General features: G+C 35.5%; 1 protein-coding gene across 1 annotated transcript; it reads right to left on the bottom strand.

The window, feature by feature from the left end:
- Positions 1 to 1,366: 1,366 nt before the first annotated feature.
- LOC110726153 lies at positions 1,367 to 13,749 on the bottom strand. The gene is made up of 12 exons (XM_021905618.1): positions 13,569 to 13,749; positions 12,994 to 13,131; positions 11,994 to 12,120; positions 11,769 to 11,890; positions 11,531 to 11,675; positions 10,799 to 10,977; positions 8,483 to 8,726; positions 7,086 to 7,243; positions 6,826 to 6,978; positions 6,628 to 6,732; positions 3,356 to 3,444; positions 1,367 to 2,180 (listed from the first exon to the last, which is right to left on the bottom strand). Exons 1-12 carry the CDS (start codon positions 13,635 to 13,637, stop codon positions 1,631 to 1,633), a joined length of 2,079 nt encoding a protein of 692 aa, XP_021761310.1. The 5' UTR covers positions 13,638 to 13,749; the 3' UTR covers positions 1,367 to 1,630.
- Between the last annotated feature and the right edge of the window lie 381 nt (positions 13,750 to 14,130).

Below are 14,130 nucleotides of genomic sequence, written 5' to 3' on the forward strand. Positions count from 1 at the left end.
TCATTTTCCATTGCCATAGAAATTGTTTTTTAAAACTACAGAACAATATCTTGCTAGAAGAAGTAATATTTTGGGAAATTCTACATGGTGGCCTCAAGGATTTAGTTTTTCTACGTGGAAGACGAAGTTTTTTCCAACTCTCTTAAGTGGCCCCAAGGTTTTCAAGAATTATGCATAGTGCCCAATTTTTGATTTTTTTGGCTAATTTTTTTTAATTTTTGGTTAACCATATTGAATAATTTTATTTTTTTTTAAAAAAAAAAAACCACCTGCCAAAGTGCCCAAACCCCACTGGCACCACCACCTCGCCGGCCGGATCCCTAACCCTACAACCCAACCATCGGCAACTCCTTTTCCCTTCATCGGCCAGCCACACACTTTCCTTTTCCCCTATCCCGATTTGACCCTCTCCCTTACCGGAACTGCAGAACGAACACCCAAACCAAAACCCAAACCTCAACGAATTTGGGGTAGTTTAGGCTATGGGGATCTGGGTTTGGATTATGAGTTTTAGTTTTGGGGTCGCTGGCTAACGATGGAGGAAGGGGAGGTCGAATTGGGAGAGGGTCGTCGGCTCGCGGTGGAGGAAGGGGATGTCGAATCGGGAGAGGGGCTTGAATCGGAGGAGGGGCTTGAATCGAGGGAAGGGCTCACGGTTGTGTGGTTGGCCGGGGAAGGGAAAGGGAGTGGTTGGAATTGGGCTGGTCAGTCGGTCGGCGAGGGGGGCGGTTGGGCTGTGGGGTTAGGGTTCCGGTGAGGTGGTGGTGGTTGGGTTGGTAATTGTTTTTTTTTTTTTGGCTTTTATAAATTTTATTGTTTATAAAATTATTTTTTAATAAAAAAAAAAATCAAAGGTTAACCATTTTAATTGTAAAGGTTAGCCAAAAACCTAAAAAAAGGACACTATGCATAATTCTTCAAAACCTTGGGGCCACTTATGAGAGTTAGAAAAACTTCGTCTTCCACGTAGAAAAACTGAATCCTTGAGGCCACCATGTAGAATTTCCCTAATATTTTTTTAACAAGATGGGGCCATAATTTCATCCACAACTCCTTTACTGCTGCTTTTTTCTTAGGCGGGAAACTCTCAAGCGTTTTACCACTCAACTCTCCCGCTCAACTCTCTCTTTTTTTTTTTTTACAATGCTGACGTGTCACCTCCCCTAACATACTAACAAGTACCAACATACTTATTATAACGACATCATTGATAAATAACCTTGGCCGTAAAATTGATAAATAACCTTTGACTCATACATGATTCTTTTCGTTTTACCTTTTTTCACAAGTATATACAGTTCTAATGCATAAATTTGCCCATTTATTGGATTAGTGTGAGAAAGGACTATATTTACAAGAACTCGAATTCCATGCAAGTGAAATTCCATCATTAATTAGGGACAAATAATTGTCCAAGAATGCAATTCAGCCATAAGATTTACACCTACCTTTTATCAGATTGCAGGAGGACAAGAAAGATGAGTATTATGGACATTAGAGAGATGAAAACTCGTCTCGAAAGAAATAGTAGTACAAAAGGAGCTATCAATGACCTTCACTTCTACACTCGTCTAATACGATATGATGTAAAGTTTATTCTAAACCGTTCTTCCACCAAATGTTATTGTTCTCACCTATATTTCCTTTTCAAACTTTGAAAAGTCGGCCTAATCAGGTTGCTGGGGGAAGTTAAACCTTTATCTGCAGCATCAATGTCTATTACAGAATGATGGCGTTCTGTTATTCCATTATTTCCATTCGCAGCCAAGCCACTCAGTATCTTATGAGTATCAGCCTTGGTGTTGATCTGTCTAGGGTTACCCAGCCTTTCTAGTATGATTGAAGTTCTCGTGTCCAGTGGTTTATGAATTGCTGGCGCAGATATTCTTGCCTTCTCTAAATTGGGTTCTGAAAGCTCTGAGCCCATTCTCGGAATACCACCAACAATTAGCTGCTCCCATTCTTGTGTAAGACGTGAGATACTCTTGTCATCTTCAATAGCCTGATCAGATGTACGAGTTTGCACTGTCACAGCTGCAATGTCTTTCCCTGATGAAACTGCAACCTCTGCCCCTGGTAGAGCTGCCACATTTCTCGCTACACTAGGTTGCAATGAGACTGCTACATCATCAATGCAGGTAGGAATTAAGGGTGTAGTTGAAATTTCTGGGGCTAACAGGCTGCAAAAAGGAAAAAGATAAGGCCACAGCCCACAGCTAAGTTCCAAAATGGGAACAAAGATCGGACAATTTTGAAAATACAGATTGTACAAACCGTACCACTAGTTAAAATATAAGAAAATGAAAGGAGCCAAATGTGTGAAATTCATGCTAAGGCAGTTGGGCATCTAAAGACACTGTAAAACTTATATTTCTAACAGACAAAACAGTACAGTAGGTTGCTATAGCATATAACGAGAGCGTTAATTTGACAGCAACGTTAAAGCAGAATGCAAATGCATAATATGAAGACACTGACTGGATACATACTTCTGCATGTGAAGAGTTCCACATTCAGCAATGACATTGATGTTTGAGTCTTTTCCTTTGGAAATGGTAATTAAAAACAAGCCAACCTTCTAGGAATTTCTCATATAATAGGATAAATTTAGCTAGTTTAAATTTTTCTCCTGAATCTACTATGTCCATGGAATTTCTTGATTCAGGAAAGAAATCCAATGTTTATGGAGTAAATGAATTTCACTTTCGGCTAGAATCATCTGTCTTGAATCAAGAAAATTTATGTACACCACCAGATAGGTTCTATTATCTGATGAGAATGATGCTAGCCAAAATCTGTGAAACACAAATTACCTTATAATAGATTAATTATGTAAAAAGAAAAAGTGCATCCAGATTAGGAAGCAGCAGAAAGAAGGTTCCATATATGAAAATTGATACCCAATGAGAGCCTAATATATTTTATAAAGACAGTCCCAGCATGCATCACAAAAGTTTAGACAGATAAAAAGCACAAAAATCTACGACTAAACTGCTTTCCCATCCGAGGCTTAAGAATATAATAAAAAATGAATACCCATAGAAATTCTATCCAAGCAAGATCTGGCGAGGGTAACATATAGTAAAAAAAAAAAATATATATATATATATATATAATAACAGGCATCAGCAGCAACAGCCAATGTGGATGCTGCTGCTGGAGGGATTCCGTGAGGAATCTGAGGATAGGATGTATGTGACAATGATTATCAAGGTATACTGAGGGGTCTGTGCACAAAGATATATTTACCACCTACTGCGATGATATCATGGATGCTGCAGGCTTATACCGCATAAAGACAACCTAACAAGCTGCTAGATAGAACATGATGGTTAACTACAAAAGTAAAATTTACCCAAGCCGTAAATTCTCTTCAACAACTTGGTTGAGTTTTTGATGAAAACCCCCACAATGCTGCACTGGATTGTAGTCTTTAAGTTCCACCTGAAAGTAGGGATGGATTCAAAAAAGTTAAAATGAGTGGCAATCAAGAGAAAAAACAAAGTGTTAATTTTCTCTAGTTCCAAGATAGGTTAATTAAATTAGTACATGAAGTGTTAACAACAAAAAATCAACATCCTAAATTGTACACAATGAACCACAACATTGAGTATACTATTCAAACATGGGGATAAGTAAGGTAAAGAATAAAAGCATTCTCTTCTTACCTTTGACTTTTGCTTTTTGGTAGAGAAGAAGATAGATAATATTCTCATGTAAGTAATCTAACAGTGCTTTTCTCATGCCCAAAAGAATGGTGGAATACAAAACATGAACACAAATTGTTATAATTCTCAAGACAAATCTATTGCCAACAGAATCCCAGCCAGTTGCCAGTTAAACAAGATTTCAGCAGTTAAATTGAGTCTTATGGATGATTGCTTTTCCGAGCTGTTACATATTATACTCACAATTTCACACATCTATTTTCATGTTTAGATAAAGATACAGGAAAAAACAAAGATCTTGGAAGTGTCATATGAATAACAAATCTGCTCATGGTTCCTGTATATTTCTTGTTGTACAAGAATTGCTCAGAGTTGAGGGCTTAGATTACATACAAAGGAATTTGGGAATGTCACTTGAGCTGCAATGTGGCTTTAGGGGTCGAGCATGACCATACAATCCAGTCAGCAATCAAATAACAAAACTAAAGTAATCACAGAATTTGCATGTCAGTACAATTACAGCATTTTCACATCCATGCTCATTCTGCAGTCTGCACAACCATGTAAGGGCACAGACTGACGAGACACTTCATGGAATAGTGTGATACTTCATGAATTCCAGTAATTTGTTCCAAAAATCATCCTAATATTCACAATCCGTGGTAATTTGGGACATATCTTATTCATTATCCTCCATGTGTGAACTTTGAATAAAAATAATTTTCTTGCCTTTCTCTTACATAAATTTGTGTACTTTGAATTTGTAAAAACCAAATAAACAAACTTCTAGTTGATTAATTTAGATAAGCAACTTCTCCTGTTATAACCTAAAATTAATATTTCATATCGGATACTCTGTTGCTTTCTAAAGGGTAGATCATATACATTTAGGAAAATGTTTTTATTTTTTAATGTACAAACAACGTATTAAAGAACCCAAGGTGTACTAAGGGGAGGAGGGTCCTGCTGCACCTAGGCATGCCTCACTTCAATGACTGCCTCGCTTCGGTGTGCCTTACTAAAGAGAGGCACACATAATACATATAAGAAAATTTAGGATTAAAAATTAAAGATGTGCAACTCACACCCCTCAGGTGCACCCCGTGCACCTGTTTGAATGTGCTTCGCATAACTAAGAAAAAAAATCAGTACCCCATTTTCCTAATGCCTCAGCACTTAGACACACTTTTTTAAAACATTGGCTAAGAAAGTACCTGGTCGCTATATTTTTTTTCTCAAAATTATCCACAGACCTATTCTTTATTTTGCAAAATCACATTTTCATTTCACTCCACACATTACCAATTGCATTGCATAACTAAACATTGCATGCTTAGTTTAAAAACTAGAGAGAATTGCTAAAGCTTATGTTGAAGTAAATTAGGATTGACAAGAACGAAGAGTTTAGAGAAAGGTATCAAGAACCAAGGAGGGGCTTCAAGGTGCCTTGATCTAGGGAGGTACAAAGCACAGAACAAGCTTGGAAAGCCCTCTTAGGAAGATTCATGGGCACACCTGTTCACAGGAAGCAACTAAGCAAATTTGCTGAAGGACATGAATATTTCTTTCATTTCTCCTATGCATAAAGACAACAATCCTATCATCCAATTGCAGGAGAAAATAGAATGGGAGCCAGAAAAGTGAAAGATGGTGATTAGCCAGTATGAGGTGGGTCTATGGGAATGTTCCATTTGGTTTATACCTTTATATATCCTTGCGATGGAATGGATGTTATGGAACCATGTAGCTAATCTCCAAATGTTTTTACATTATGAAGGTTAATTCACATTGAGAGTTGCAAATATGGTTAGACAGGAATGAAATCCTTTACTCTTCATAAGCTTCAACCTACAGCAGATGATATATTTGAAATATTGGACTGTGTGGAGAGAAAGCATACTAGAGAGCATTTCCAGAAGATTATAAAGTATCTACAACATTCAGTGACGCAGATTTGAGTGTAATTTTGCTATGAAAGACTAGGCAAATTTTTATATAGCATTCTTATCCAATATTTGTAGAATTAAGCCAGTCACGGTCTAGGAAAAGCTTGACAGTTGACACATCCACGCATTTTAGGCATCATCTTTTAAAATAATTGCAGTGAACCAAGTATTACTAAAAGAGTAAAAGGGAGATCTGGTAGCTTTTCTTAATGTGGTTGAATCAAGAATTTTTGCTGATATCAGTGATAAAATAAAATATATTGTCTAAGATTTACATCTCTAGAGGTGCTAAGTGTTTCCCAATTCACAATTTGGCTGAAGGAGCTTAGCCTTGTATAATTCATTAAGGGTCTAATAACCAAAGACCAATTAAGTACAGTATATCACAACCTGAGTAGTTCCTTCCTAGTAAAAACTTTAACAAGCTTTCTATTGTTGACGTTAAGACAGAAGAGAAGCTATGAGTTAAAATATAGCAAATTATATACATTATTTTTTATTCAGATTCACTCTAGATTAGAAGTAACTTGCATTAATTTTATAAAGGCTATATTAGCCACTTTATTACAGCTAACATAATTTGATAAAATAAAATAACATCACAGAGATCTAAAATAGATTTTACTTTCCAAAAGCTGTCTTCCTTATTGATAAGATTAAAAAACTTGGTGTGGCTAGTACCAGTACGGGAAAAAGAGTCAAAGATTCAAAGAGAGTGATACATGTGGCAAGTGTATCCTTATTTCTCGGTGTTGCTAATACCAGTATGGAGATATAAAATATTCAAACATATTGTATCAAATTTCATATGGCATGAAATACTTTTATTCTTGCACGCTTAATTAGTCCTAGTGTCAGTGTTGAATATTAAGTGATATTCCTCTACAGAGTCTACACAACTTGCTTCTGGGTTCAGCCATTCAGCTAGGGTTAACAGTTCCTTTATCATTGGAAATTAAGCTCATATCTGATGATCTTAGTGCATCAAAATTACAATTGTAGACCAAACTTACCTCCATTAGACACTGTTGAATGCAATGATCAATCTCCTCAGTAATTGAAGAGTCATCTATATTTGCTTCAGGAAAGGGCAAGATTTCCTCAGCTCCTGCAAGCCTCTGCACTAAAGAAGGTTTAGGCTGATATGCAGAAGAACAAAAAATCGAAGCCAATGATATTGGAATTTAAGATTTTAAGAAACAGATTTTTACCCTGAGCAGCATCGGTCCACTTTCAGATGGTTGAAGAATGTAATAGTACATACATGCAGTTTCTCTCATTATCTCTAAATTGCAGAATGACCAGCATATCAGACCCTGATCCATTGACTGAAGTGCATGACACAGCCCCTGGAAAACTACCAATCACAATCCCATTTAGGGGAAGAAGGCACCTTCGATTATAAAACACCTCCAATAAGATACTGAATAGGTATTAACACACAAATGTAATATGGAGAACTTCAAGATGCATTTTGACAATGGAAGTAATTTGCAAAAGATGAAGTGAGACTGTTGCTAGCATACGCACGCCTACTATTCAACTGGTGCAAATCGCTATCTTCGGGAGCAGTATCTGTTTCCTGAGCAACTGATGGGAAGACAAAGTAAGGTCTTCCAACTACCACACCTGTCAAGTTATGTATACCATCAATCAAGAAAGGTACCTAAATTACAAAACCTAAGATAGAAGAAGGGCATTGCAGCATGATTCCTGAATCTCAGTATGTATATTGCAACTCTGATAGCTAAACTAAAGAAAGCTGCTCGTCACAATAATAAATAACACCACTAAAATTTAAAGATTTACAAGTTTCCCTGAGTCCCTGGACACATCAAAATGTGCAATGATAAAAACAGGCGACCTCAACAATATACAGACCAAAACTCTATTTATTATGAGAGGCATTCCAATGTAGAAGTAAGTCGAAATAGATAAGTTCAGCAGAAGAAATTATTTATTTTACAGGTTACTACTTTCTGCCAATTAATGTCAATGCATTTCTGCTGTGGCAGTTTGAAGCACCACATTTCTTCCCTCCATATATCTGATGTCAACAAACCAAATATGACTATTACAGCAAGCAGATACTTGATATATTTCAAGCTTAGAGTCTTTTAATCATGACACTTTCAATATTCCAACTGCAAAATGAAGTTGAAGTTTTCAAGCAACGTGGCATCTATCGCACAATGATGTTAAATATTATTAATTTCTCAAAAACCAAATACCTCGTATATGACATAAAAAACAAATGCCATCTGAGCAAGCATCAGTCATGAGATATTATCAATTGATAAGTTTGTTCACCGGTTCCATCGGTCTTAGGCGGTAACAAGTCACTTATAAGTTGCAAGCAAATGGAAAAAATGTTAAGGCCACTTGCTATTCAAGTTGGAAGCATATTTTATTGCTAGAGAGATATCTTCACACAGCTTCTTTACATATATACCTGAAGAAGGGACAGCTATTGGATTATCAACAAACGGCCAAAAACGAAAAAGATATGAAGCATACCACAAAATTACATATGCCTGGAGAATGGGTTAATAAAAAAATGAAAGTCAGAAATAGCATACTCCAAGCAGGTAGCTTGACCAGAACAGATACATTATCCTAAAAGTTGATTTCTTAGACTTATAGTTTAGTAAATTCAACCTGCTAAATTTTCTTTTCCAAAGATGGACTGAAAACAGAGTGCATAATGTATCAAGAACTGGTCTCTAGTTCTTGTTTTCTCTCTTGCAGAAGATATTTCTAGTCTCAGTATAGTGTAAACTGTTACTATCAATCAAACAAGACCAGATTTTGAAATGACTAGGATGAATCAGAGTTCTAATAACATAATTAACCAGGCGCCACACTTACCTTCATTCAGGGAAGCCAAGCTAGTCCTCTCAATAACATTTAAATTAACAACAGAGGGAACTTGACAGAGATTCTTCCAGCACCGCCACGACATGTCAGCCAGTAAGCCATTATCACCAACGGTCATAGAGCTATTATCAGCATCATCTGGTTCCACATCATAATTTTTGACATGGTACAAAGGACATTCCTTGAACGCGGAACTATTTTTATCGTCCCTTCGGATATCATGACACCTATGCGTCTACAAATTGTAAGAAATTAATAAAATTACCCATCACAATTCTAGTACAATGGACAAGTGCATAGTATGCAGAAAAACTTTATATCAGCTATTGTGGGTTGTATCGAATAAACAACAACAACAAAGCCTTAGTCCCAAAACGATTTGGGGTCGGCTAACATAAATCGTCACAAGAAACCATTGAAACGTTACTTGTGACGATTAATGTTATATTGTTACATCCTTTTTTCAAATATTCTTATATTCAATCGATGTAACCCCTACGTTTTCCTAATTATCTCATTTCTCAACCGAACCTATACTATAATATGACAAGAAAACATATACAGATATACTATACAATGTCTTTCAAAAATGTCCATGTACTACTGACATGTGGACCAGAACCCTCAATAATGCCTCCTCACAATCAAAATGCTAATTTCATGTGAAAAAAAGTGTTTTCTTCCCTTAGTAATACGTATTCCATGAAACCTTTTTCATGATAGGAATGTTTCTTGATGACTTTAGTAATTTAATGGTAGCGAGTGGGGGAACTAAGCTTATCTTTGGGTTCACTTTCATGGGTACATTCACTAATTTGTCAATTACAGATATGTTACGAAATTGGAAGTTCCCTTCCTCTATTTTTTTTTTTTTTTTTTTTTTTTTGGCCTTAAACTTCTGATGGACTATTAGTCCCCCTTCTATAAAGCATTTCTCTGGCTATTGACTCGTTTTCTTTTCTAACACAAAAATGATGACCATGTGAACCTAAAGGCCTTTATTACTAAACTAAAAAAAATAACGCTTTCTCAATATTTTAACTGTCATCCCAAACCATAAGCTAAGGTCATATAGATTTCCACCTAACATGGCATTAGGAGCCCCTCAATACGGTACATACAAACTTTTCTTTCAACTTTAACCATAGTAGACATGTTTTGTTGAGGATGAAGTAAGTCGCGCTATCCTAATAACGCGCAAAGCTATAGAAACAAATTGATTGAACAAAGAGAAACTTGGCCCCATAGATTCAAAATTCCTTCCGTTTCCTCTTACCCTTTCTACCACATGGAAGCAAATGAGGTAAGATGCAAGGTATACTGCTAAGCAGCTTAACCAAAGACAATATGAATACAAGAATCATTATACTGCACAAAGAAAAATTATATTTTAAGCAATGAGTTCTGGGCATAACTGCAAAAGTTAATGCCACAAACAACCATTGTTCTAAATATCTTCCTCAAATAAGAAAAAGCGTAAATGTAAAATAGAATAAAATAACCACAAATATTATTCCAATACACATAATATCTTCGTATCATCATAATTAGCTCTTACTCCTAATCATTCGCCTTAAGCCCCTGAAATCTAGCACATATATAATTTTTGAATAATACAGCCCCATATTGGAATCTTAATACAAGATCATACAGGTTTTATGAGTGGCCTAGCTTCATTTAAAGTACCTTTGTTGAATGAGGTTCACTAAGGCATGAAATATGGCAACCTCAAATGAGAGGATTTTTCAAGAGTAATATGATTCTGTATCTGTTGGATGTTTTCAACAATATATACTCTAATTTTATTTTATTTTTATTTTTTTTTTTTTGGGGGGGGGGGGGGGGGGATGTTTTCAACAATATATACTCTATTTTTTTTTTTCTATTTTTTTTTTTGGGGGGGGGGGGTTTCTACTATATTCTTTCTACGATGTTTTGAATCAATTCTACCACTTCTTTTTTTGGTAACTTAAATGTTGTAACCAGCACTACTCTTTAGTCTTTACTTTACTATAGTCTCTCTCCTGCTTCTTAACTACTCACATGTGTGGACTTATTATTCATATAAAAATTAAGCTATTGCCTCTCTTCTACTTTTCACTACTAACATTAATTGTTTAGACATTTCATTGATATCCTTAACAAAGTAGCCCAAGAGAAATGGTATACCAAAAATCAGGAGGAGTAGAAGATCAGGTAATATATCCACAAGCAAAATGGGAGTCCAAACTCTATATATGTGCACATTTTGAACTTTCATCATGCATTTTATATTTTAATGTCTTGTCACTAAAGTTAAATATGTACCTCACAAAGATTGAACCCATCCATTATCTGGTTTATGGAACAGCACAATCTGCAACATATTCGGTTAACAGAACCAGCAATGCTCTTCTGGAAAAGAAAATTAGCCTCCAACAATTCTTCTGTGCTCTCCGTCAACTCTCTAAGCCATCTTTTTGCCAGGCCGTTAAATACCTGTCCATCTGCAGTTATCCACTTGATAAGGTAGAGTATAACAAACTACATGCATCAAAGATCATGGATGCTTTTCAGCAATGCAAAATCATGCAATAACGTATTCACAAGATAAGATTGCCAGATATATAAGTCAGGTCACTGACATCACTTCCAGAACTATTACTAGGAAGATATTTCTAATTAATCTGGCAAAATGCGATATTTGTGATCGAAAATCCACCTTTGAAGGGAAATGGATAGCAGATAGAAATTTTTTATTATTTGCTTCTTTTATGCTTTGGAGTTGAGGATAGACCCAGCCTAAGAATTCCACACTTCATCATTCAACTAGAGAATTCATTTAGTTCACCTAAAGATTGAGGAACTTAAGCATAAAATGTAGGTAACTAGGTACACAGAGATATATAAGTGGTGAAAAACTGTCCAAAAAAGCATGAAGCTACTTTGGAAAACAAAGATAGAGTTGAAAATGTATAATAGAGAGCACCAATGGGGTAAAAATTGCTGATAAATTAAACCATCAAATCACCATCTCAAAGACAAAGTGCAACAGCTCACCTGGAAGATATGCATTAAACGAGCAGTTTTCAAGATCGCATATTTGTCCTCTAAATTTGTTTATATTTTCTGAGAGGTCACTGAGTTGGCTTGACTTTTGCTCAAGGAACAAAAATTCCACAGATATGCATCTGTCGGCAGCATCCTGTCAAGAGTATACAACAATGATTTTCAAATGGAAAGTATTGACAATCTGCAAAAGATATTAAATCTTTGTAGGGTACCAATCACATTTTACCATGAGAGTCTTTTTAGCATTATAGTCCAGATTTCCTAGTAAACATGAGCTAATAAGAATTAATTTCTTCTCTGAATCTTTGCCACCAGCAGAGTTCAATACTTCATCACTGATGATAAGGTCTGCATATTTCACCAAATCAGCAATAGACACACACACACACACACATGACTGATGTAGGTGGAGCAGAAAGAGAGAGGGGGAGAAAGGGGGGGGGGGGCTTACTTAAAATGTTTGATCCAGAATCTTCAAATAAGGGAGGTGAATAGGAATCGGAGGGCAAGTGGTTGACAGCATAATGGAAATCACGAAGACTGAAGCTATTTCCCCGGGGAGAGTACACAACTTTAAGCTGCTCATGCAAACAGAAACATACTCATTTCAGACACATGTTCAGATTGTTCACACATCTGGGCACTATATTACTAAGCATTAGGTAATTAAGATACAGTAACAACTTTAAATGAGACACATTCAAGATAATTAATCTGTGTGATACTCACGTGCTAGACACTGTTCATATTTTTAGTTCAACCATTTAATGGATTGTCAGATGGCAAACAGCCGACATAAATGCCAACTAATTATAAGAAGTTGTCAAAGTATATAAAAAATTCTAAAGCTTCTCACAACGATGCAAAAGTAGTCATTTTTGACACTTTGTATCAGCAAATTACAATATCCTAGAGAATAAAAGACCAACTTTTGAAGACATTTGATCATAAGCTATTACAGCACTTTGAATCAAACAAAAAGAAGTAACAGCTTAATGATAGATAAATGCCAATGGCGAGTTTGCAACTATGCTATGTGGAAATCTCAAACCTGCTGCTTCAAAATTACTTCTTATTGTAAAACAGCTTTCACATAAAGCAAAAAAAAAAAGACAGTAATAATTAATAATTACAAAGTATCAAATAATCACAGCAATGTAGCAAGACAATTTTATTTTAACATAATATTTACAGAAATTCATCCTGAAATTTGCCAATAAGACATAAATCAAACAAAATACACTACACAATCTTAAATGAGACATGAATCAGGCCAAACACCAATAGCATTCCAATGCTACTCAATGTAATGTGAAATCCTCGTTTGTTGAACTTCAGTAATGGAATAATTCACTAGTTTTGAAACATACATCAAATTGATCAAAACTTATAAAACATTTAAAAGAAAAAACCTAACATCCGGAAAACAAAACTCGAGCATCATAATGTACCTCATCAGAGGAAGAAGCAGCAGAACGTTGCAAGTAACACAAGCCAATGCGATCTTCAATCGAGGAATCAAACTTCCGACGCTTCAATTTCGACGTTGGAGCAGAAAAGGCATACAAATTCGCCAGCTCTAACAAGCACTGATTCACAAACACATCAAAATTTCAACATCAACAAAATTTGTCAAAAAAATGAATTGCAAATCATCGAAATTAAACATAAACAAAATTTACAGGAAGGAAGCAAATTAATGATGCAAATAAACACTGATTCATGAACAAATCAAACATTGAACAACAATAAATCACAAAATCATCGAAATTAAACATAAACAAAATTTACAGGAAATGAAGTAAATTAACGATGCAAATAAAAACTGATTTATGAACAAAACAAACATTGAACATCAGCAAAATTTGAATTGAAAATAAATCACAAAATCATGGAAATTAAACCTAATCAAAATTCAAAAGAAACGAAGCAAAGTAACAATGCAAATAAATTGAAGATAGAGAAAATAATTCGAAGTGGAAAAGGATGAATTGAGGCGTAATGAAGAGGAGAGAGAGAGCTTAACCTGCTTCAGTTGTGACAGTAATGGAGGAGAGAGAGTACGTAAATCGAGAGCGAAAAATAACAGCGCCATTTTTGGATTGAAGTGAGTTCTCTGAATTTTGTTGTAACTTGTAAGAAAGAAGGATAAATTTCGTAGTCTAGGGTTTAAATAGCACAATTTAGTCGGAGATCAAAATTATGCATAAAAGCGCGCCAATGGAAATTAATGCGGTGGTGTCAACGGCATACACAATTTCCAATGCACAATTTAAGTCTTGGACTTGTCAATTCTGGATTCGATAATCCGACCTGTTTTACTAAGAGAAAACCCAAACCCGAAACCTGAAATAGACTCTTTTTTTTAACACAAAAGGGAAAATCATATATTATAGGAAAATTTGTAATTATTAATCCCAACTTTCGCCCATTTCCTTTCATTAATCCCAACTTTCGATTATTATTGAATAATCCCAACTTTGGGGGGCATTTTCTTTTATCAGGTCATGACCGGTCAATAAAAGTCAATGACCTATTATAACAAGTAACTTGACACGTGTCAAGCCCTGAGTGGTCAAAAAAAATTA

Source organism: Chenopodium quinoa, unplaced genomic scaffold (assembly GCF_001683475.1).
Source record: "Chenopodium quinoa cultivar QQ74 unplaced genomic scaffold, ASM168347v1, whole genome shotgun sequence".
NCBI lineage: Eukaryota > Viridiplantae > Streptophyta > Magnoliopsida > Caryophyllales > Amaranthaceae > Chenopodium > Chenopodium quinoa.

Coding starts and splice junctions, on each gene's coding strand:
- LOC110726153 (XM_021905618.1), bottom strand. CDS start 13,637: ATGGCGCTGTTATTTTTCGCTCTCGATTTACGTACTCTCTCTCCTCCA. Junction 11,891..11,993: donor TTCTGGATCAAACATTTTAA/GTAAGCCCCCCC, acceptor TGAAATATGCAG/ACCTTATCATCAGTGATGAA. Junction 8,727..10,798: donor ATGGGTTCAATCTTTGTGAG/GTACATATTTAA, acceptor TACAATTTGTAG/ACGCATAGGTGTCATGATAT.